The sequence below is a fragment of the Citrus clementina genome, unplaced genomic scaffold (assembly GCF_000493195.1).
Source record: "Citrus clementina cultivar Clemenules unplaced genomic scaffold, Citrus_clementina_v1.0 scaffold_1, whole genome shotgun sequence".
Lineage (NCBI taxonomy): Eukaryota > Viridiplantae > Streptophyta > Magnoliopsida > Sapindales > Rutaceae > Citrus > Citrus x clementina.
In genome coordinates, this window is record NW_006263303.1 from 1278642 (window position 1) to 1305468 (window position 26827).

At 33.7% G+C, this 26827-nt stretch overlaps 1 protein-coding gene across 1 annotated transcript; it reads left to right on the top strand.

The window, feature by feature from the left end:
• Positions 1-700: 700 nt before the first annotated feature.
• On the top strand, positions 701-26827 carry LOC18053795 (coumarin 8-geranyltransferase 1b, chloroplastic). Its single transcript, XM_024192443.1, has 14 exons — positions 701-781; positions 900-1115; positions 17629-17737; positions 18349-18668; positions 18771-18854; positions 18944-19018; positions 19225-19308; positions 19447-19536; positions 19669-19770; positions 20654-20733; positions 26072-26168; positions 26382-26477; positions 26585-26689; positions 26783-26827. The coding sequence occupies exons 1-14, from the start codon at positions 701-703 to the stop codon at positions 26825-26827; spliced, it is 1584 nt and encodes a 527-aa protein (XP_024048211.1).

A 26827-nucleotide genomic window follows, 5' to 3' on the forward strand; every position in this document is an offset into this window, starting at 1 on the left:
CTGTCTTTACCCTCTTATTATTATGTTCCGGACTTATTTGCATGCACTTGTCCCAAGAATTTCTTGATTGGTTGGACAAGGTTGAGCATTAGTTTGTAGCTTTATGCACTCCTAATGAAAAACAAGTATCATTTGTTGTTAGTAAATTGAGATTTAATGATTCAGATTGATGGGAATCATTACAATATTCTTAACTTGCCCAAGGCAAATGTAAAATTCGCTCATGGAATCGTATGAACTATATTTTGCGATCCGAGTTTATCCTTCTCAATTATTATTTGGTACAACAAGATATGAGATTAGTCTTTGATTATGCTTTTGAGTTTGAACAATTTTATGGATGCAAATATTATTATGAACCTGAGAGGATACAGTCATAAGATTTGTGAGGGTGCTTGATTTACATGTATAAGAAAGGACACCTACATATATTATCTATACTTTATAGCATCCAATTCATTTAGCCACGCAAATTAAATCAATAATCGAGTCACAACATCAAAGAAACTTCAATGAAATGATTAAAAGACTTGACGAAGTCCAAGATTTAATGAAGCAAATGCGAGTCTCAATGAAAGTGCCTAAAGATATACCAATGGGTTCACTTACTATTAAGGAAAAAGACTCGCTTGAGATGCTAAAAAATGAAGTACAATTTTTTATTAATTTAAAGTTCCAATTTGATAATTTGTGCGAGAATATGCATGATGTTTCCTTAGAAGAAAAGACAAGCATTGAAGATGATGGAGTTATTGACCTATCTGAGATTTTTAAAGAAGAGGTACAACCAACTCATGATTTGAATATTGAATCTAATAGTGTGATCAAGTTTGTACAGCAAAATCAAGTTTAAAAGACTCCAGCAATGATTGATATGATTATGCCTAAACATGTTGAAGACAAGAAGATTATTCTTGAATAATATTTGGCTGCAAAGACAAAATTCATTGGCAAGAACATTGAACGAGATTCAGCAGAAGATGAGAGACTTGGAAGTTGTTTGCTCCTACAAGAATTCACCTTTTCACATAGTGATTAGTAAGATCAAGAAGAAGATAAAGCATAGAGAATTTCGAGTTTCAAGAATGATTGATGAACCAGGCTATAAGTTCAAGGTTCAAGATGCATTGATGCTCTACTACAAGTTTTATCCTTTAGAAAAACTCGAGGACAAGTTCTCTTTTAAGAGGGGGAGAATGATGTGTAGGACATTATTTTAGGATTCTATAATTTATTTTCTATTTTAATTAAAGTAAATTATGGTATGTGTCTTAATCTTTTATTTCTATGATAATTATAATATAGTTTTTCTTTTTAAGTTAATTTAGGGAAATAGATTTACTCTATTATAACAAAGAGATATTATTATTGTAACGTCAACTTCAATTATTCAAATAAATCCTCTTTTATCATTCCGATTTGGATTACCTATCAAAATCTCTCTTGTACAACCATTTGGATTACAATCTCATCTAATCTCGCTTTATGCGTTATAAAAAACCTCATTGAGTCATTTAGATTATAATTGAAATTCTAGTTATGCAACCCAAGATGGGGGGTGAATTGGATTTCTAAATATTATTCAATTCTAATGCAAACCTTAATGCAAATCTAAAACGAATTTAAAACAATGACTAATAAATCAATCACAATATAAAAAGATAAGGGAAGAGCGATTCAAACACGATGATTTTTACGTGGTTCGGCCAACCTCGCCTACGTCCACGCCTCCAAGCTTTTTGGGCTTGAGGATTCCACTAAACAAGCCTCCAAGGCTTCAAATGCTTACAATTGACTTCCAGTGTGTCAATAAACCTTTACAACAAGAGATTATCCCCAATCTCTTAATCCAAGTGTATCCCAACACTTACAATCACTCAAAACAAAAGATTACAAATTATTTTTTTCTCACACAATATTTAAAATTACAAATCAATGCCCATTCTGTGAATAGAAAAATGAATGTGTTTAAAGCTCTTTGAAGATTGTATTCACGAATATAAGCTCAATGATAATATTGTGATCAACCCTTGTTTAAATTTGAATGAGCTTATTTATATTTGGAGTCGAAAATTAGCTGTTACAGACTGTCTGCTCGCAAACAGTTCTCTGTTAACCGTTAACGGTTAACCGTTTATTTTGGTCAAAGTTACCGTTGGACCAAATTTTAAATAAACGGTTTGCCATTTAGGCTTACCCTTTCATCGTTAAATTTCAGAGACCTGCAAAATAAACCTCAGCTATTCGTTTTTACTAAACGGTTAAAGATTAGCACAAAATAACATTATGGAATTTATCGGTTAGCCGTTTGTTATTAACAGTTCGCCGGTTATTTCTAGTAACTTGCAAAACACATTAGCTTTATCCATTTTTCTTAACCGGCTAGAGCTTAATCAATTTGTTACTCTCAGGATTTAATCGGTTTAAACAGTAAACCGTTTACTGTTTTAAAGTAAACAGTGAACCGTTTACTTCCAAAATCACAGTTTTAGCCAAAAATTGCATGAAGTCATTTTCCAATTGAAGTTTGACAGATATCCATTTTTATGAACAAAATAAGAAAGATTATAAGGCTTTCTTTTATTAATGTAATAACTCCAACATTTAATCAAAAATATTTAAAGTTTGTTATCATCAAAATCAATATTATGAACATATACATGTTAGCAATAATGAGATCTAATAATGTTTCGATTAGAGTGTAATCTAATTATGTTGGCTTGGTCCGATATTAGAATGATATCTAATTTTATCTATCCTATCAAATGCACTTCCATTGCTCTTCGTCATAAGGTCTGTTGAAATTAACATAAAATAGTTTAATATTCGTAATAATTTGTAAAATATAATGTTATTTTATTTATTTTAATGTGATATTTGAAAAGTTTTGATAATAATTAAAGAGAATAATAGCAAGAAAAGAAAAGTCTTAAGTGACAACTACTAAACTAATGATTGTATGTGACCATCGAGGTATCTTTTTCCTTTTGTATTGCATACAAATTGCAAACCTCAAACCTCACACTCTGAAGGTCCCATATATAGTTGTGTCCCATTATGGGTTTGAGTGTGATAACCTTTTACGGTAAGTGACATAATCACCATCATCAGTACTCCATTTTTTTGCTTTTTCTAGTTTAATTACATTTTAGTCCCTCTTATTTTAGAAAACTGAAAAAAAATTATTGGTTTTAAAATTTTATTAGGTTATCGAACATACAAATCCTTCTTCTTCTTATTATTATTATCTTTCTTCTTCTCCTCTTCTTCTCGAAGTTTCTTCTATTGCCACAGACCAAGCTTTCAAATTTGCAGCTTCAAGGTTTCGTTTGTTAGGTTATCAAATTTTTGAAGGAGTTTAAATTTTATGGGAATTCAAACACGTCCAATTTAAGAATTATATTCTTCTCAGTAGATATGGAAATTCTAATTCTATTATCTATTTTTTTCTCAAATTTAAATTACACTTTCAATTTAGGAATTCAAACACTTTAAATTTAAGAATTATACTCTTCTCAATTTTGATTCTGTTATCTATGTTTTCTCAAATTTTCTGTTTTTCTCCCATATTACAAAGGATTAAAACATATCACTAATTTAAAAAAATTAAATTATTTTTAATTTTAATTATTTTAAATAAAAAGGAAGTGTCTATAATGCAAAAGAAATAAAAAATTCAATTTTACCCACAACCGCTTGTCGTCAATCTCCGTCGTTCGAGTTAATCTTACGACAATAGTATAGGCATCAAAAGATTCACAATTTCGCGATCTACACAACGAGACCATCATTTGCTAGCAAATGAGATCCTATTTGAAAAAAATATACTATCAGGACTCTAAATGACTATTTCAACTTGAATATTGGTTATTTTCTAGATATATATTCCAGATTTTTGGTCTAGATTGACAAATTTGGAACGTATTGATAGTTTCACCTCCCTCACGATCTACCTCAACCAACGAGTGCAGCAGCTGGCAACTTCTACAGCCACAATTCTTTGCTATTTTCTTTTTATTTATAAAATTTACTTCAATCATGTGATAATCAAACTCGGGGAATGATGTAAATGTGAACATTCCAAACAATTTGAATTTTTGTATAAAAATTGAGAAAACTTTGGCCTTTTTGGTATTTCAGCAAATAACAGGAACAACAAAGTAAAAATATAAATAAACACATCCATGTCGTTGAAACAACTTATGAATTAGATCTAATGTTTAACTGACAAAAGACAAACTAGGAAGTACCCTACAGGAGGTGGAAGGTAGCCGGCCCTTGAATTATGTTGATCCATTGAATAAGGTCAGTGCTATGTTACGTTAAACGTAACGTACACGCACTCACATCAACAGTTCTAATTACTGTTGCTGTGAGTGTATGTACGTTACGTTTAACGTAACATAGGGTCATCCATTGAATAAATAATAATGGCGTGCACTAAAGCTGATTGCCAGATGGAAATCTCTTTCATCAAGTCTGATCTACATGGTGGAGATGGAAAAAAAAAAGATGTGCAAGATATTTGAATTTCCACATCATCGAGCATTTTGATTTTATAAAGTCATATCTGGCGATGAATGAATTGAATTTAATTAGACATAAAAAAATACATTAAAAATTATTAAGAAGGATTTGGCTTATGTGTCGGAATGAGCTTTTTTTTTAAAAAAATAAAAATAAGATTGTATTGATAATTATAGGATAAGAATTAAAATATAATAAAAACTTATCTATACATTATTTTAAATTTATTGTAACAAAAGATTATTAAAAAATCAACACAACTTAGATCATATTAAATCTAAATTTCATTAATAAAATTAGGCCCATAAGCTACGTTTGGCATTCATGATTAAATTGGACTAAAATTATGATTGGACTAGATTAGTTTGGATTTGATTCGATTAGATTATACAAAAAAATATCAGATTGAACAGTGTTAAATCATATTTAAATACAAAAAATATTTATGAATATTTAAGAGTAATAATTAAAATTAATTTAAAGGTAATTAATAAGAACATTAAACATATAACAAATTAGTTATTGGACAATCATAATTATAATAAACAAATATAAATCAATAAAACTATTTAATTATTTAAATAATTTTTTTAAAGATATTTTAGATTTATTTTATTTTATCAAAAAGTTAGCAAATAATATATATATAATCAATTAATTACTTGTATTATTATTTTTCATGATTATTTTTAATACTACATTAGTAATATAAAATTTAATACAATCAAATATTGTAATAAATTATTAAATTGATAATTTTATTGGAGTAAAATTACCAATTTGATTAGACTATAAAAGCAAAATTAAAAATAAATTTCAACTAAATCATGAATAAAATAAATAAATAATTAATTAAATTTTAAGTGATAAATAAAAAACGGTGTTATATATAAAAGAAATATTGCAAATGAATAAATTGTTTCTCTTATTCTAATCCCATCTAAACCCACTTATAAATTGGGATTGTTAATCCCATAATTTAAGAACTAAATTTAATTTTTTTTTAGAAGAACTAAATTTAAATTTAGTCCTCAATCTAATCCAAACAAAGTTGCCAAATATATGATAGAATATTTAATCCCAAAGCTAATCTAACCCACAATTAATCCTAATTTCCAAACATAACTCAAGTGTATTAAGGCTCATCTGTGTATTATTAAAAGAGGTATAGCTATTCCAAGTTGTATCATATCAAAATTCAGACGTGGAAATGGTCAACAAATGTATGATAAGTGGTGAGTGTAACGTTTCGATTTAACAAAAGACTGCCACAAGTGCACAACTAGCAACTAACTAATTGGGTGTGGTACAACTTGGAATAAATTATTAAATCCGTAGCGCAATTTAGACAATGGGGCCTGGGCAGCTGCCTTGCCCAGGCAGTAACTCATTATTGCGGAATTGCCTACTTGCTGCCACATAACGCACAGCCACCAGCTTTGGCCATGGAGGTCATTATTAGTAATAATTGTACAAGAAATTCTCTATAGCGAGTTTTTCTTGCAATTCCATTATCGTCAGTGTTCTTTGAGCTATTCATTTATCAAGTTGTGTCCATTTTAGTTTGATTGCATTTCAAAACTGTTTTGTGTTTAATTTGTTAGACATATAAGATCATAACACAAGCAAGATAATATCTGAAATCTCTGTGCTTGCTTACATTTTCGCAGCAGCAATTACTGTGTTATCATTAGTGGAATACAAAATAATCGACTGAAAGAACTAGAAACTTCGATGTGAAAGTGCACTCACTTGAGTAGATGGATCGGAGGCGCGGCGTCGAACAAGAAGATTGAAGAAGAGAAATTAAACAGAATTAAAAGCTTACATGACAAAAATGAAACGTTATTGAGTTTGCTTGTAGAAGAAACTAAGTTTCTGAATGATGATAAATTTTATTTAAAGCTTGAATGAATAAATTAGGGTTTTGACCCCTTTTTATAACTAGTTTAAATATCACGAATTTGTTAAAATAGGTAAATCTAAAATAGAGTTTGATAATTAGATTCTTTTAATCAAAATAAGAAAAATGAAAACAAAGTCATTCAAATATGAATTAAAAAAGAAGAAGATAAAAATCCTAGAAGAATTAGGAAAAGTAATAAAAAATCTTAAAACTAAAAAATGATTAAAAAAGAAGGGGAATTTCTTGCTTTAACACGGAGCAGAACAACACAACCTATTCTAATTTTTGTTCATCTCGTCACAAACTTCAAAACAGTATATTATACGCTGAAACAAACACTTGTAACTTAAGTTATGACCTTTAGAAGGTACCCCACTTGTAATACACAAACAACCTACATCAGTCCCCCTCACTTGGAAAAGAACTTGTCCTTGAGTTAGGTAGATACAACTCCTTGTCATCTGGATGGTACGCAAACATGCCAGATTCGTTGAAAGTGTGAGAGATGTTCTAATTGTCTGGCAGCTGAAGCACATAAACATTATCATTAATCTTCCGTGCAACACCGAATGGACTGTACTTCCACTTTTCCAACTTGGCATGAATACCAAGGAAACGACTATGCTGCAAATGCGCCATCACTAAATCACCCTCATGAAACACCTTCTTACATCAATGCTTGTCTGCCTCAGCCTGTATTTAGCATTGGCATCCTCCAAGTGAGCTTGAACTCAATATGAATCTAAAAAGCCTTTTCTACCACATTATCTATTGTTTTGCTTATTCATGCCGTCTTAGGCATGATAGCCAGATCAAAAACATGGTAGGGGAACAAGTGTAGACGATCTCGTAAGGGGATCTATTGACTATGTTGTTGTAAGCAAACTCGACTTGATGCAAGGCAACGTCCAGATCCGTTGCTTGTCACTACAAACACACTATAACATATTGCCCAAAGTCTGATTGACCATTTTTGTTTGACCGTTGGTCACTACTAAACTGCAATTGCGTGCTAAACTTATCCAAAAAATGATGCCAAAACTTACTAATGAACACACAACCTCTCAAAAGAACTAATATGCAACTGAAGTGACATCTTCAGTCTTCTTGAACGCAATAAAGTGCGTGATAACTCTATGAAATAAGAGTTATCATGATACTTTTAGACTTAAATCATTAATACTTAAGGAGTAAATAATGTACTTTTATAGTATTTTAGTTATATTGTGCATGAACATCCATTTTAGTTTATTTTTAATAAATTGAGTTGTTTAAAAATAATTTGTGTTTAAATTATATGCATAATTGTAGGTGGCCAAAAGCTCAAGTTTTAAGGAAGGAATGTTGCAACAGACTTGCAGAGTTGCAGAGACAATGAAAGAACTTAGATACAGAAGAATTGAAACAAATCTGAAACAATGAAGATGTTGTAGCCGTTACTGTAGCAATCATGGAGCAATGACAAATTGGATTTCACATGCAACAATTAAAATATTGCGATATAAATTTCCAAAAATGGAGGATATGCGCCACATGTTTTTGGTTACCTTAGTTCTAAGTTATAAAAGGAGCACGCATGAAAAAGAAAAGAGAGAGCCGTCACTCAAGAAAAAATCACAGAGAAAAACAAAATAAAAATAGAAAATAATAGGGATTTCAAGGCTGCAACAGAGGATTCACAGTGAACAAGGAGGAGAGATTGCAAGATTAAGCAAACTTAAACTCTTTATCTTATTTTCTTGTCTTCTGTTTATTTATGGGGATGTATTTGATGGTTGAAATAATTTTATTTACTGTTTTATCGCAAATCATAAAATGAATTTAATTGTAGTTGAGTAATAAACGATCTTAATGGATGTTTAACTGACATATATACGTTGTTCTGTGCTTGCTATAACATTTTGTCTTAATTATATTTATTTTAATTCCCTATTTTAGCTGACCACCCATTTAATGGATACTAACTAAGAAAGAGCCTAAAAAAAGTCTGACTTAATGGATCTCATTAAGACAATACTTGGTTTTAAATTGAGTTTCCCAAGTTGAGTGAATCTTAATTTGAATAGAACTATACTTGATCTAAAATTAGTGATGAACTAGACATAAGAATTCACCTTGTAGGGTAAATAGAATCTAGAAAATTTAATGTTGGCATAACAATTAGTCACTGTTAGCTTGCATTAGATATAAGCTATCCAACATGCAACATCTAAGAATGCATGAGGGATTCTGCATAGTGCTGTAGTATATGCTATAGCAACGGTACTGTAATTGAAAAATTAGTCAAAGCCATTAAGTGAGTTTATTCACTCAACTATTGCATCCCCATTAGTTCCTAGTGTTTGACGTGAGAATTTTCCTTATTTCATTTTATTTGTTGCATTCTTATTTTAATTAGTTCATTAGATTTATTAATTGTTTTATTTTTATTTAAAATAAGACTGCACTGTTAAGGTTGTTGTAGCAAATCTAATAACATCAATCCATGTGGAGACGATCCGAATACTCATCAATATATTACTTGTTGTGTATACTTGCACATTGACACCTATAGCATTAGAAAGTACACACCAGTACGCCATCTTAAAAAAGCTATCCACCACCACCAATATAGAATCTCGACTTGTCCTTGTGCGCGACAACCCTAACACAAAATCCACAGACAAATCCAACTAAATATTTTCTGGAACAGGTAATGGCAAGTATAAATCCCGTATTCTGTGCGTACCCCTTGCCTTTTTGACAAACCCAACTCCTTTGCACAATTTTTTTCACATCTTTGTTCAACTGCGGCTAATAAAAATGCTCCTCCACAAATGCCTTGCTCTTATCTCGTCCAAGATGTCCTCTCAATCTTCTATGCAACTTGCGGATAATCTATTCCCTTAAAAAACTTTGAGGCACACATTACTGGTTGGCTTTGAATAAATATCCATCCTCAAAGAAGAAATCCTCCACATTTTGATGATTGATGTAGCGATCCTAAATGTGCGCAGAGTCATCATCCTCAGCGTACAACTCCTTTAAGCACTCAAAACTAGTAACTTTATTAACTAGAGTTACGAGTAAAGTTGTTTGCCTACTTAGCGTGTCTGTGACTTTATTCTGTTGCCTAGATTTGTGCTTTAGAACAAAAGTGAATTTCTGCATATAACTTACCCATCTCGCATGCATCTTGCTCAAATTTTATTGGCTGTTAAAGTACTTCAATGCTTGGTGATCACTACAAAGCAAGAATTCCTTTTGAATCAAGAAATGTTCCCATGTCTTCAATGCCCTTAGGATGTCATAAAACATTTGGTTGTAGATAGACCACTTCGGCCATGCCTCATTTAACTTCTCATTTATATACTTAATTTGTTGCATTTCTTGGGAAAGAACAACCTCGATTCCCTTACTAGAAGCATCATACTCGACCTCAATAGCTTGACGAAGTTTGGCAAGATTTACACGGGAGCAGTGGACAATTTCTCCTTTAGTAAAGCAAAACTCGCCTCTTCTTCTTCTCCCCATTTAATTTTTTCTTTTTTCAAATACTCTATAATAGGTGCGGTTATAATGCTAAAATCGCGAATAAACTTCTTATAAAACGTTGCCAACCCATAAAAACTTCTAACTTCACCCATTATCTTAGGTGTAGACTATTGTGCAAATTTTATTAAACTCACAAGTGCACAAATCTATTATAGAATAGATCAACAGTGACAAGTGTTGATCCCACGAGGAGGTGGATTTTAATTATGTGTAGAGTTAATTTTCTAAGTGGGTGGTTGGATTTGTGGTGAAAGTGATTTAGACTATCCTAAAATTTAAAATAGAATAGCGGGAATAAATTAAAGTGAAAACTATTGAAATAAAGCGTTTGCATCTCTGGATCTACACTCAACATGCACCATGAGCTTAATATTCCTTATTAGTGCCAATTAAATCATGAATGAGTTTCCACTCCTCATGAAAAAATTGTTGTGTAAATTTTATTGAATTCGCAATTGCACGAATTTATTGTAGAATAGATCAACAGCGACGAGTGTCGATCCCATGAGGAGATGGATTTTAATTGCGTGTAGAATTAATTTTCTAAGTGGATAGTTGGATTTGTGGTGAAAGTGATTTAAACTATCTTAAAATTTAAATTAGAATAGCGGAATAAATTAAAGTAAAAACTATTAAAATGAAGCACTTGAGTCTCTGGATCTGCACTCAACATGCACCATGAGTTTAATATTCCTTATTAGTGCCAATCAAATCATGAAAGAGGTTTTCACTCCTCATGAACCTCACTCAAATAAATATGGTGCTAAGTGCTTATCGTGCCAAATAGTAATAACCTTGCACTAGGGAGACGATTATACCAGTGCAAAATCTAAACAAGATTATTACTATCTGTAGACGAAAAGTCAAAACATCCACATAAATCAGAGGAGAAGAGAAAGTAAATTTACCAAATTAAACCCATGGAACATGTTGAGACTTCACCTTCAACCCAAGCTTGAAAGAAAATTAGCTACTCATAATTGAACTAAGGGTAAAATAAAAATTTATTAAAATACATAGAAAATACGAGATAGAGAACGAATTATAGAAAATAGAGTTCCAAAATGAATTCAGTGGTGCCCAATTAGGGGGGAGCCCCCTATTTATAGATACAATGAGTAAATCATTACCATCAGATTAAAACAATTTGAACGCTCAGAATTGCGACACGTGACAAGTTTTAATTGGATAGAACACATCATCATGGTTGTCATTCCATGTATATGCATATACCGTACGCATGTTTTTCGGTCCACTAGCATGCTGCCGCGTCATCGGTCAACGTCATATCAACATTTTAATCCAATAGGATCGCGACACATCATCGGTCAATACCACATCATCAGTCAATGCTACATAAGTAGTCAATGCCACATCATTCGTGCAATCGAACGCTGCCGCATCATCAGTCAATGCCACATCATCATATTGTATATGTGAACAGTACCATAAGCAGTATTGTACATGTGAACAATGTCGTTTATCATTTTATGCTCCTCCTAAGATTTTCAACTGTCATGAGTTCAAAATTATTGTCTGTTTTGCTATATAATCTCTCGTTCATTGTGAAATGACCATAATGCCACATAAAATACATGAAATACTTAATTATAATAAAACACACATAATTAAATCATAAGGAACTTAAATATATAAAAGTAGGGATGTTAGTGAGACTTGGAGTGTAAAATTACTGTTTTCTCCTTTATAAATATACATTTTCTAGCACTCAACATAGACCATTCTTTAATGGTTTGTATCTTCGACTTACTAAATACATAAAATGACGATTTTCTCCTATTTAAACTAATGATGAAACCCAAAAGCTTCATATTACTATGTAGAAAGCTACATTTCTTTATATTAATGTAAAGCTTATTCGCCGTAACACCTCCATAGCCATTCTCAAATACTCCAAATGCATCACCACATCAACATAATACACCACAATATCATCAAAATATACCACAACAAATATTCAAGAAAAAAGCTTAAGAACCTATTTCATTAAGCGTAGTACTCGGTGCGTTTGACAATCTAAATGACATCGCAACCACTCATATAGCTCTTCTTTCGTCTTGAACGTTGTCTTCCACTCATCTATAGGCCTAATCCAAATATGATGATACCCATTACGCAAGTCTATCTTCGAGAAAACCTGATCTCCATTTAGCTGATCTAGTGAATCTTGAAACGTTAGAATAAGAAATCTGCTACACATATGCCAACTTTCATCCTTCTTTGGCACCAACAAAGCTGGTATAGGACATAGACTCATGCTCTCACGAATAAGTCCCTTCCATAACCATTCATCAACATGTCCTTATAAAATCTCATGCTCATAAGGACTCATACGATAATATGGCAAGTTAGGTAAACTTACACCAAGGACTAGGTTTATATGATGCTGGATATCTCATAAAGGCGACAATTTATCTGACATCTCTAATGGTGTGATGTCTACGAACTCAATTAATAATGATTGCACTCTTTTAACAATAGACTTCACCTCGAACTCATCTTCCTTCTATAGCTTCTTGTAACCATCACAATTTTCTTCTAGATGTCCTTTCATAATAATTAGAAAATTCATCACTTCAGCCTTATGATTCTTTTTTTTGTTCGTTAAAGGCGCTAAACGAGATTTCTTGCCATTCTACTAAAACTTGTACACATTATCCATTCTTTTATAAACCGCATCTACATCAAATTGCCAAGGTTTGTCTAATAATAAATGGCATGCATCCATGTCCACCATATCACATACTATATCACTCTTATAAATCTTCTTAATGGAGTAAGGAATACAACACGCCCCTGTCACTTGCGTTTCTGTGCCTTTTTTTATCCATTCTATTTTGTAAGGAGTTGGGTATTTTTTTTATCAAAATTCACATCACATCAACTAGTGTATTTGAAACTATGCATGTCCACCATATCACATACTATATCACTCTTATAAATCTTTTTAATGGAGAAAATAATACGACACGCCCCTGTCACTCGCGTTTCTGTGCCTTTTTTTATCCACTCTATTTTGTAAGGAGTTGGGCATTTCTTTATCAAAATTCCCATCACATCAACTAGTGTCTTTGAAACTATGTTCTCACTACTACCACTATCAATTATCACGTTGCACACTTTATCATTGATGGTGCCACATGTTCTGAAAATCTTATTGTGCTGATTATCTTCTTTAAACTTCAGCGCTAATAAAATTTTCTGCACAATACAGTTCAATGACGCTTTCTCACATGCTTCAAACTCAAGGCCTCCTCATTATCCCTATCCTCAATGTCATTCACCTCTTCTTTGTCGACTTCAGCCTCTTCTAACTTCAAATTTTTAAGACGACATGCACATGATCTATGCCCTAGTTTTCTACAATTCAAACACTTATTCAGCATAGACTTTGCATAAGGGTTATTCTGCTATCCAAAAGACTGTTGCTATCTAGGCAGTTGCTGCCTTAACTACTGCTGAGCTGGTTGTTGCACTCGACTACTACCAGCCCCTGTTTTCTGCTTGTTTTCAACCCCAACATTGCTTGGTTATTTTGTACACCAATAAATTACCTTTACTGAGCTCTAGGAATAACATATTGCTTCCATTCTTTCATTTTTTTTGTCATAGCAACTGTTGTATCCATATCCCAAATCGCATCAACAATCTCATCTTGCAGCTCTTGTTTCAATCTACCAAGATAATTTGTAACTGTATGAAATTTTGGCTCGTCCATATTATTTCTTATGTGCAGACGATAAAATTCCTTCGTTTATTCATCAATACTGCGATTTCCTTGCCTATAATTATGATAGGTTATGTACAATTGATGTTGATAATCCATTGATAGGAAATACCCTTTCATCATCCTCTGCATTCTAGGCTATGGTTTGATCCGTGGCTTTTCCACAACTCTTCGTCGATTCTGTATGTTTTGGCACCATGTGGATGCTGCACCTTTCAACTTAAATGCCACAAGCTTAATTAACATGCTTATGCTGAGGAATCTTCACATACTAGAAGAAATTTTCTACGTCTGATATTCAATTTAAAAACTCTTCAACATGCATTCCACCATAAAAATCTACAATATTAACATTAATCTTGCAATCTAAACTCTTCTTGCGCCTCTTATCATAATCCTCAGCTTCTTTTTTCTTTCGAATTGCTTCCTAACTCTTCACGCACGCGCGACTGCACTCGCCTCACGGATTCTAGGTTCTTAAGTACTACTTCGCAATTGATGCCCTGAGGCGCTACTTCGCGATTGAAGCCCTGCTATACCTCTTCATGGTGACAATCCTGAGGCTGTTCATCTTGATTGACTCTTTCAACAACTTTCTCACGATTAACTCTTTGTCGCTACTCTCTCTTTATGTTATTCATGGAAAACATGGGACCTTCGATTGCTTGCTCCATCGCTACCATTCTCGGGTTAAATGGTTCTCAATGACTTGCAAGATTGCTTCTGTGACCATCTGTCTAATAGTCTATGTAAATATTGCCTGCATCCCTTGATCAGCATCTTTGAGACGATTGTTCATTTGTTCGTGTGGTCGTACAATGATGACAAGCGAACTTACTTTGATACCAACTGAAAAAACAGATATGTTATTTGAGTTTGTTGGTAGAAAATGATAAATTTTATTGAAAGTTTGAATGAATAAAAATAGGGTTTTGAGCCCCCTTTTATAACAAGTTTAAAGATTGTGAATTTAGCAAAACAGGTACATCCAAAATATAATATGATAATTAAATTCTTCTCACTAAAACAAGAAAAGGAAAATAAATAGCACTCAAATCCAAATTCTAGAAAAAAAAGATAAAAATCCTCTAAGATTCAACAAAAATAGGAAAAAATCTTAAAACTAGAAAATGATTAGGAAAGAAGTGGAATTTTCAGCTCAAGTACTTGGTAAATGATGCAACCTATTTTAGGTTTGTTCGTCTCATCACAAGCTTCGACTTGCAATACACAACCAACCTACATCATTACATTTTATTCCAACAAACAAGACATCACCATTGGGTGCATTTGGTGACCTATCATAACTAGGGGCAGCAAAATGAATAAACGAATCAAATCGTTAATGAATTAGATAATAATTTTGCTGATTTGAATTCAATTTGTTTAGTAAATGAATTGAAATATTAGGGTTGAGATTCGATCGTTTATTAAACGAATATTCGGTTTGATTCGTCCGATTCATTCAGATGAATTATAAATGAATCGAAACAAATCTGGATCTGTTTATTATTTTTTTATCCTTTTACGAATCCGTAACGAATCTAATTGCTATATTTTATCTTATTATCATTTATAATTATTATATTAGCCTTCAAACTTCAAATTTCAAATTTTTTAATACATATTTAAGGATAAATAAGTAACTTAATCAAACGAACAATAAATAAAGTTTAAACAAATGGATTATATTTTATTAGTTTATAATTCATTTATTTAACGAATCAATGTCCTCAAATTCGGATTCAATTCGTTTAATTAATTAATCAAATTTAATTCCCCCATTTATTAAACAAATTAATTTTTTAACACTCAAATTCATTTAATTTGCATTGAATCGAATTCAATAAATGAATCATAACTCAACTTACCATTGTTAATTACAACCAGACATCACTAGGGGTGGCAAAAAAGCCCGGGCCGGCCCAGGCCCGGCCAAGCCCAGCCCAGGCCCGCGGGCCTAAAGCCCGGCCCGCAGGGGGTGGGCCTGGATATGGGCCTAAAAATTATAAAGCCCGCATATGTTGGGCCTGGACAAGGGCTTAGCAAAAAAGCCCGGACTTGGCCCAGGCTTTCTAAATTTATGAATAAAAAATAAATTTAATTTAAATAAAAAAGAAAAAAATCAAAATATTAAATTAGTTTACTTTTTTATATTAGTATTTGTTATTTTATTAGGTTGTATTGTTAATATTTAATGCATTTGACTATTATTCTATTTATATATTATATTATTATCTTTAATTAAATTTTTTTTCTTAATTTAAAAAATATTTTATAATTAATTTAAAAAACCCGAGCCCGGCCCAGGCCCGTCTAAGCCCGGCCCAGGCCCACCTAAGCCCGGCCCGAGTTCGGTTGGACGGACTTTTGAAAGGCCTGAACATCATTTAACTAATGTGGGCTTGGGCCTGGGCTTTGAAAAGCCCGGCCCAAGCCCGCAATTTGCCATCCCTAGACATCACCCTATTAACGAGATAAGTTTCTATTCAATTTCTACACGTGGTCACATGGGCCACGGCACAAGGTTATTGGTTACGTGGTCAAATCGTTTGCTGTCCCTTCCATGTTGCAATTTTACTTGATAAATTATAGGATCCAATTACGGTACCACCGTGGTACCCGTACCACTGGTTTTGTCTTTTGTGCCAACTGTGTTGTAAATTTTCATTGAACCCCTTTCATTCATTTTTATTTAAACTTTACCTCATAAATATTAAATTAATTTCTATTGCATCCATATAAACATTATAATTAGCACCTTATACTATTTGTTATTTATACATTTTTCTTCTATATTACACATTTATCACAATACCCCTCTTTTTATCACAAATACCGGCGAACCCGACCCGAATTTCGTTTCCATTTCCGTCCACGCCACCGGCCAAGGTTGGTACCGATCGGAAGATCGTGCGACGCCGGTCATCTCCACGCCATCCTTGTCACAAAAATAACCGGGTCAACCCGACCCGCGAACCCGACCCGAATTTTGTTTCCGTTTCCGGCAACTCCACCGGCCAAGGTTGGTACCGATCGGAAGCTCGTGCGATGCCGGTCATCTCCATGTCATCCTTGTCGCCGTAAAGCATTCGGAAAGCTGCCGATCGAAGCCGTGAAAAGTCACAGAATCCCCGCTTCAATTCGCCGTTGTTTCTCCAGTTTCCGGTGATGCCACCACTTGAGTTTTGTTCTCCACAATTCTCTATGTCTTTTCTGACCAACCACAGCCACCGGAGGAGCCGATTTGCCGTTGATCGGCCGTTGAAGGATTCACGGGTTTGGGAGAAATGAACTTAATATTTTTGAAGCAAAGTTCAAATAAGAATAAGTGAAAGGGCTTCATGAAATTTTACACATAAAAGACAAAAGCAGTGGCATGGTGCCACTGTTGCACGATAGGCGAGTCCTAAATTATAAGTATAAACACAAGTTGTTCATAGTTCGCCACGTGCAAGATAATTAACAAGGATATTTTGATACCTTCAAAAATGTCATCTCTCTCTCTCTATTTTTAATAAATATATTATAATTTATTGGCAAAGTCCCTGTTTCTCTCTATTTTTTTTACATGTATCATTACACTTATTTTATTATTGGTTGGCAAAGTCTTCGAGTTTGATCACTCAACACTAAATTAAACAACTATATTTTTTTTTGTTTTAATCATGAGGTATTCTGGGAAGGTCCCCAATTATGAAAGGCACCTTTAAGCCCGTACCACAACTTAGACTAGAAATTCTCGCTCGAACCGGGAGGCACAGGTTCTCCCAACAAAGGCGACTTCCCTGCGACTCGAACTGGGGAGCAAACCCAATCAAGCCACTTAAGGGGACTCCATTGCCAGTGAAGCCAACACTTTGTTGAAATTAAATAACTATATAATTGATGTCATATTTGTTAAACTCATTAGTTTCATAATCGAGCGTGGGAGAGAGAGAGCGAGCGAGAGAGAGAGAGAGCAAATCATGCTTCAAAGCGTTTAGGCATCTCTTCAAAATATCATCCATTACAACAGGCTGGTAAGTCTCTCATTTCCAATGAATTTTCTTCAAGATAATATTTATGATTTTAAGTATAAATTTGAGTTTTTTTTTAATAATATTTACATAATAATGATCTAGTAAGTGATGATGCTCATCATCTTATGGTGAGTGATAGTATGATATGGCACTATTTTATTAATCTACCGTTTTACCATCATTTACAGAGAATCAAAACATTTTGCTATGTATTTAGGTACTCACCATATGATGGTGCTAGTGCCCACTAAATCATCTTGCTGTACTTACATAATTAGAGTACATAGGTTGTATGATTTTATCCCGAATGATACATCAAATATGCTATATGCAGCTATGGAAATGTAGCATTACTCTATTTCAACATAAAAAGAATGTACCAATTGAACTGGCTGCTGCCACTAATATATTTTGCTGTAATGAAATGACGTATCAGGATACTGTAATGCCTTTCTAGTTAAAACGAGAAGGAGAATCACAATCGACCTCGTTTAGCCGATATAATTAAAAAACTTCCCTGGAAACTTCAGATACAAAGATGAACCAATTGTAATTTTCCCAGTACATAATTTTTTATGACTAATTAACTTATATCCTTTTGGCGATTTCAGGTTCCGTTAAAACGCTCCAATCGCCAGTGATACATTCCCATGGCGGCCTGAACAGAAGAATTCGAGGCAAGAAGTACGCTTTCAAAACCTCTCAAAGTTCATTTTGTTTTACCAATAAAATTAAGAACAGAGAGGATATTATTATAAGCAACAGAAACTGTAAAGCATTCAACAAGTACCGTGGTCCTGTCACTTTAAAAGATGGTTATGCATCAAAATCTGAGGATGATGATGATAATTCTAAGAGCTTTCAGAATGTTCTTCTCAAGAATTTGAATGCCCTATACCGTTTCATTCGTCCCTATGCTTGTGCTGGCGTTGTGAGTTGCTTGTTAGCTACTATCTTCTTCAAAAGAAGTATATAAATCTATAATGAAATGTCATATCTATTGAATTGACAGATATAAGTTTCCGTTTATCAGGTTATAGCGGCAACCTCGAATTCTCTTCTTCCGGTGGAAAAACTTTCTGATTTGACTCCCACATTTTTCATTGGATTATTGAAGGTAAAATTTACGAGACAGAGGTTACAATTTTCTTTTCTGGAACGATTATTATTTGAAATAATCAATTTAACTAATTCTTGAAATTTTAGGCCTTGGTACCTGCACTTCTGATGCACATTTATGTGGCGGCCATAAACCAGTTGTCTGATGTTGAAATAGACAAGGTATTTCCAATAGAGACATCATCAATTATTCTTTGAAATAGACAAGGTATTTCCAATATGTAATAAATTAATTGAACAAAAGAATAATATATATGGAATTTTTATGAAGTGATCAGATTGTAAAATCAGCACATATTATGTTAATTTGCTTGTATACATAACGTTTTTCCTAATTTTTCTGACAAATCAGCTTAATATCTTCAAAGATTAACAAGCCCTATCTTCCCCTTGCTTCTGGTGAATTTTCAATGGGGACTGGAATCGCAATTACTTTAACATCTGTTTTGATGGTAAGCAACTGCCAAACCAAGCGTCCTATTTTGTGTTTTTGTATATGGTAAACTTTTCACTTTTCAATTAATTTAGAACAAAGAAAATGATTTGGTTACTGGGAAAGATGTCTCTTTTTCATTGATCTGCATTTTCAGAGTCTCGCCATTGCAATGATGCTTCGATCTCCACCGCTTGTTTTGGGCGTCATCGTATGGTTTTTATTTGGAACAGCTTACTCCGTCCAAGTAGGCACTCAAATTGCCATTTTATATAATATATTTGAACAACCTTTATATGCACACGCACAAACACATAATACACATAAAAATATCATGTTACTTTTGCATTCATCTGATTATTTCTTTCCAATGTTCCAGCTTCCCTTTCTTAGATGGAAGGGAAATTCATTTCTAGCTGCAATCTCCATCATGTTTCTGAACGGTCTTCTACAACAATTTCCTTACTTCATACATATCCAGGTATACAAAATATGGGATTTTTTTTTTCCATTTTTTTGGGGCATAATTTGGTCCCATAAGTGATGTTTGGTTAATAGAAGAATAATGAGATAAGGAAAGGAATAGAATGAAGATAGAATATACAGTTCTTAAGTTTAGTTGGAATAAAGAATGACAATTTTGTCCATTATAGAAATTGTTTTCATCATTTGGGCCACTAACAAATTTTTATTATTTCATTTTTATCTCTAGAATTGGAATAATAACAAAAGAATCGCATAATTAAACGATGATATGACGTTTTATTAAATGAATAAACTAAATTTATTTTGTAAATGTCATGATAATCAATTTAGACATTAAGACATATCATGTTGTTTGCAAAAAAGAAGGGTGGGAATGGGTAAAACCCAAAATAACTTTTAGTCCTTTACCTTTTCTCGGATTCTAACTGAAGGTATTTGAAAACCACTCTATCAAGCCCTCTGGTTAAATTACATTAGATCCTTTCAATCCAATAATGTAGATGCCAAAATAAGTAGCATTTAATCATCATTCATCATAGAAATGTAAACATTTAAGATGCCAACATTCAATTAAATAGGTCCAATGGATTGAAATTAAGTCATGATTTTAAGTAAAAAAATGTAAAGGAACGAAATTAATTTGATCCTAATAAATGTTAATATGAGACCCAAGTGTTAAAAAAATTCTAAGAGGGATGAAAATGTCGTTCTACTTAGTCCAAAAATAGAATTACACATACTTTATTTATGGAAAAATATTTTCTGAGAATAACTTGATAAATGTGATTGAAAAAAAAAACTTAAATTAAAATCTAGACACTAATATTATCTTTTCCTCTATTGCTTTCTAAAGAGTTGGGTCTGATACATGTGAACAGAAATACGTGCTTGGTAGACCTGTAGAAATCACTAGATCATTGATGTTTGCAATCGCTTTCATTTGCTGCTTTTGCATTGAGTTAAGAACAGAGTTTGAGTGTTTGGATATAGAGAAAATAAACGAACCAGAGAGAAAATATCAGAGAAGAAAATGAATTGTAGTCTTATTAATCTTGTTAATAACAGCTGTATATATACATATTTTGGACTGCTGTTCACACGTTGTGTGTGTAAACCAAAAACAAAGATCAAATACAAAATCTGTTACTAACAACTTTAACTAACCTGCTGACTCAGCAAGTTACACATCAGCAATATTAACAAACTAAACTAATCAACTCGTTAACTCCTTAATTCCATAATATGAACTATCTTAACAGCCCCCTTCAAGCTCAAGGTCTGGGAAGAACATTGAGCTTGGATCTAAGATAGTTAAACTGATCAATAGCTAATGGTTTAGTGAGAATATCAGCAACTTGTTCACAGCTAGGAACATGATTAATAACAACTTCTTTTCTGGCAACATGTTCTCTGATGAAGTGCAAATCAAGCTCAATATGTTTTGTTTTTGAATGGTACTTTGGATTGCTGGCCAATGCTTCAGCACTTTTGTTATCACAATTGAGTACTGGAGTCTGTTGTAACTGCACTTGTAACTCTTTAAACAAGTAAGTTATCCAAAGTACCTCTGAAGTAGTCAAAGCCAATGCTCGATATTCAGACTCTGCTGTACTTCTGGAGACTATTTGCTGCTTCTTGGAAGACCAGGAAATGAGATTATTGCCTAAGTAAACACAATAGCCTCCAATTGATTTCCTGTCATCCAAATCTGATCCCCAGTCAGCATCTGAAAAGGCTGTCAATGTGAGATTTCCAGTGTGATAGAACTGTAAACCATAACTTGCTGTCAGTTGAAGGTATCTTAGTACACGTTTGCATGCTTGCCAATGAAAAACAGAGGGAGTTGAGAGAAATTGGCTAAGTTTGTTGACTGAAAAAGCTATTTCAGGTCTTGTCAAGATAACATACTGTAAAGATCCCACTACACTTCTGTACAGAGATGGATTTTCAAAAGCTGTCCCCTTGTCTTTAGTTAGCTTCTCAGTTGAGCTCTTAGGAGTTTGACACCCTTTGCTGTCCAGCATTTGTGCCTTCTTCAGCAAATCACCAATGTATTTGGTCTGAGAAAGATGGAGTCCTTCATGTGATGGTGTAACTTCTAGACCAAGGAAATAGTTAAACTCCCCAAGGTCTTTTAAAGCATATTCTTTTCCCAGCTGATGAACAATTCTTTCCACAAGTTTAGTGTTTGACCCAGTGACTAATACGTCATCAACATAGATAAGAACTACAACTAATTCTCCTTCAGTATGCTGGATGAATAAGGAAGTGTCAGACCTGGAAGTGTGAAAACCCCACTGCAACATTGAGCTCTTCAACTTATCATACCAAGCTCTTGGAGCTTGTTTGAGCCCATAAAGAGCCTTTTTCAATTTACACACATGAGTAGGAAGCTGAGGATGAAGAAACCCTTCTGGTTGAGACATATACACCTCTTCACTGAGAATGCCATTTAGAAAGGCATTATTCACATCAAGTTGTCTTATAGGCCAGTGATGCATAACAGCAAGGCTCAGGATGATTCTGATTGTGCATGGTTTAACTACTGGACTGTATGTTTCAAAGAAGTCCACACCTGGAGTTTGATGAAACCCCTTTGCAACAAGTCTAGCTTTGTGCTTAGATATACTGCCATCAGGGTTGTACTTTACTCTAAAAACCCACTTGTTGCCTATAATCTTTTGTGTTGTTTCTTTAGGAACTAACTCCCAGGTTTTATTGATCTGCAAAGCATCAAATTCTGCCTGCATAGCTTGCTTCCATCTTGGATCACTCAAAGCCATTTTGACTGAGGTTGGTTCAAGTTCTTGTGTGACTGCTAAGTAGGACTTAGGTTTGAATATTCCAGCCTTAGATCTTGTGACCATGGAATGTGTATTATGAGTAGGTGGAGAGTTTTGTGTTTGAGGTGAGGTAGAAGGATTGTGTGTTGAACAAGTGCTAGTGTTTGTGTGTTGCAAATTGGGTGATATACTTTGTGTAGAGAGTGGAGGTATTGAGTTTAGGGCATTAGAATCAGAACCTGCATCTGAAACGTGATTACTTGCAGATGGATATGTAGAGCTGCTGTCATGAGAGATAGACTGAAAATTCAGAATTGTAAAGGGACTTTCAGATTGGTGAAATTTAGATGAAGAGTTCACAGTTTTATGGATGGAAAATAACTCAGTATAAGGAAACTCAAACTCATTAAACTTAATATGCCTGGCAACATAGACTTTTCCAGTAGGATCAAGGCATTTGTAACCCTTGTGAATAGGACTGTAACCTATCATAAGACACTTTTGGGTGTGGAAACTGAGTTTATGTTTGTTGTAAGGCTTGAGCAGAGGGAAGCAAGAGCAACCAAAGATCTTAAGAAACTGATAATCTGGTTTTCTGTTGTGAAGTTTTTCAAATGGAGAGATGTTGTTCAAGACAGGTGTTGGTAACCTATTGATAAGAAATGATGCTGTATGAAAGGATTCCCACCAAAAAGAGAGAGGAATTTGAGCTTGAGCAAGTAATGTTAGTCCTGTCTCAACAATGTGCCTGTGTTTTCTTTCTACCACCCCATTTTGGTGATGTGTATGAGGGCAACTATGTCTGAAACTTATTCCTTCTTGTTGGAGAAATGTTACAAAGCTTCTAAATTCTCCCCCCCAATCTGATTGTACTGACTTAATGGAGAGGTTAAGTTGTTTCTCAACCAAAGTTTTGAAGCTTTGAAAGGTTTCTAAGGCTTCTGATTTGAGAGTTAAAGGAAAAATCCAGCAATATCTGGTGTAATCATCTACAAAGCTGATATAGTACCTATAGCCATGTAAGATAGAGGGCATGGGAGATGGTCCCCAAAGATCAGTATGTATAAGCTCAAGAGGTACTGAGGTTTTAATTCCAGTTGAATGAAAAGATAACTGATGAAGTTTTCCATACTGACATGCATCACAAAAATCAGGCAATGTTATAGAAGATCTAAGAGACAAATGAGGCATGATATTTTTCAAGGCAAGTTTATTTGGATGACCAAGTCGTTGATGCAGTAAATTTCCACAAATATCAGATTTGGTAATGTTTACATGACTCTTAGAATCTACTAAATCAATACAAGGTTTATTTTCAGCTTTATTTGACAGAACTGAAGCTGAATTTCTAATAATAGAAAGCATGGACCTAGGTACATAGGCTAGAGAACAGGATTTAGAAAGAGAGGTATCCTTTGACAGCAGCTGATACAATCCTTCTTTAGCAATCCCTTGAGCCAGATGCACAGTCTTCTTCTTGTCCTTAATGAAACAAAGATTGGCAACAAACTCAATGGTTATATCATTATCTTTCAAGAGTTGTGAAATGCTAATAAGATTTTTGGTTATAGCAGGTACATATAAAATGTCATTTAGGTGTAAGAGTGAATCACAAGATGTATGAAAGCAAGCATAACCAATATGTGATATATTTAAACCTTCACCATTACCAACATGTAAAAGCTGATTACCTGAATACTCCATTCCCATATTTAAGTTCTGCAGATTGTTTGTGAGGTGGTGTGTAGCACCACTGTCAAGATACCATCCCTGATCAGCTAGACCACCCTCTGAAGTTGTAAGAAATGCAGCTTTTGTGTTTGACTGATAAGAGTTGAAGTTTGATGGTGGATATGCAGGAGCAAAATCTCTGTTAAACCTGTTCCTACACTCAGCTGCAGTATGCCTTGGCTTGAAACAAATTTGACAGATGATAGCAGGAGAATTCTGAACACCTTTGTTACCATTAAAGGCACCATTCTGACCATTCTGACCAACTACACCATTACCAAATTCATTCCAATCACCTCTTCCATGTCCAGAGTAGTTCTTGTTGGAATTGTTCCAGTGATTCCCATCAGACCAGTTAGCCCTTCCATCAGACCAGTTAGTCCTTCCTTGGCCTGTAACACTTCTACCAAAGCCACCTCTTCCTCCATTATTGTTATAACCACCTCTGCCATTATTGTTTCCATTCCAGTTGACATTTTGACTCCAATTACCATAACCACCTCCATTGTAATTATTGTAGCCTCCTCTGCCACCATTATTTCCATTCCAATTTGCATTTTGGTTCCAATTACCATAACCACCTCCGTTATTACCACTAGATTTCTTATTAGATCCAGTTTGAGCTATATTGGCAGTATAATTCAATTTAGTTTCTTTATTGGCACTTTGTTGATTACTCTCAATTCTAGCTTCATGAGTTAAAAGCATAGAATATGCTTCATTCACTGACATTTTCAACATGTTAGCTTCTATGTATACAACCACAGGGTAATATGGCTGTCCTAATCCAGATATCAGATGAGTCATAAAATCTAGATTGGTTACAGGACTTCCAGCCAAAGCTAGTTCATCATTTACAGCTTTAAGCTTGCTAAAGTATTCAGTGATTGTCATTGATCCTTTTTTGAGATTATTAAGCAACATTTTCAGATGTACTTTCTTAGCTCCTGTTTCAGATCCAAATTGTTCTTCAATATTAATCCAGAGTTCATTAGCAGAGTTAGAATTTACCACTAGACTGAGAATTTCAACACTGATCGATGACATCAACCAGCTCAACAGCAACTGATCCTGCCTCTTCCAGTTATTGAACTCAGGGTTTTCTTGTGGCTCCACTGCAGTCACTTGATCTGGACTTAAGCTTGCTGTTTCTTGATTCATAAACTGATTAGGACACTTTCGAGTTCCATCAAGAAGAGATTCAAGTCCATTGGCTCGAATTGTAGAAAGGATCTGAGATTTCCAGATTGTGTAGTTTGACCTGTCTAATTTGATTGGATTTGTAAAGGTAAATGAAGAAACAGTTTGATTGACATTTGGATTTGAGCTAGAAGAAGCCATGGCAGCTTGGATCATTAGCTCTGATACCAAGTTAAGAACAGAGTTTGAGTGTTTGGATATAGAGAAAATAAACGAACCAGAGAGAAAATATCAGAGAAGAAAATGAATTGTAGTCTTATTAATCTTGTTAATAACAGCTGTATATATACATATTTTGGACTGCTGTTCACACGTTGTGTGTGTAAACCAAAAACAAAGATCAAATACAAAATCTGTTACTAACAACTTTAACTAACCTGCTGACTCAGCAAGTTACACATCAGCAATATTAACAAACTAAACTAATCAGCTCGTTAACTCCTTAATTCCATAATATGAACTATCTTAACACATTGCAAGTGCATTTCTCAAGGTAATTCACAAATTCAATATACTTACCAATGAAAACTAATAACATAGAAAACAAATTAAAAGTGATTTCAAATAACTGGTGGTTACTAGTTTATTTATTATCAATATTTATCAGGATTTGCATGATGTGGATGGTGATAAAGAATTTGGCATCGAAACGCTCAGTGTCAAGCTAGGGAAAGAAAGGGTAAGTAAGTTAGTATCAATTGTATTTTCCATAATTTTGATATCAGCTTTTGGAAGCTGGAGGAAATTTAAAGCCATAAAGCATTCGAATTAATCCCACCATTTTTCAGATTTTTCTTGTTTTTCCAACTTCTATCTCTTTTTACACGCATCGAGTGAATTATAATATAAAAATTAGCTTACAAGATACAAAAGCTTTCTTCTTTCTCGAAAGGTGTTTTGGCTTTGTGTTTATATGCTTTCAATTGCTTACGGAGCTGCGGTAGTGGTTGGAGCTTCTTCATCTATCTTATTAAGCAAGCTTCTCACAGTAAGAATTAATTGTTCTAATGTTTTTGGCAAGAATTTTTAGCCTTCTACCCATATATGTGCTCAAATATGATCTTTATCACTTGTTAAATTTTTACTTTCTTGCAGATAATAAGCCACTGCATACTTGCCTCCTCTCTATGGCTTCGAGCTCGAACCGTTGATCTCTCTAGTAACACCTCAACATTTTCTTTCTACATGTTTATTTGGAAGGCAAGTGATGCTACTTACATACTAAATCAAATTCCTCATGCAAGTTCCATTATTTAATTCCAAACTGACCTTTTTATGCAATCGCATTTGCAGTTATATTATGTTGAATACCTCCTTATTCCATTTGTACGCTGTTAA

Excerpts from the sequence above, each read along its gene's own strand:
- LOC18053795 (XM_024192443.1), top strand. The coding sequence starts at position 701 with ATGCATGATGTTTCCTTAGAAGAAAAGACAAGCATTGAAGATGATGGA. Across the intron at positions 19,771-20,653 it reads CTTACTTCATACATATCCAG|AAATACGTGCTTGGTAGACC; the intron begins GTATACAAAATA and ends ACATGTGAACAG. Across the intron at positions 20,734-26,071 it reads ATTTGCTGCTTTTGCATTGA|TTTATTTATTATCAATATTT; the intron begins GTTAAGAACAGA and ends GGTGGTTACTAG.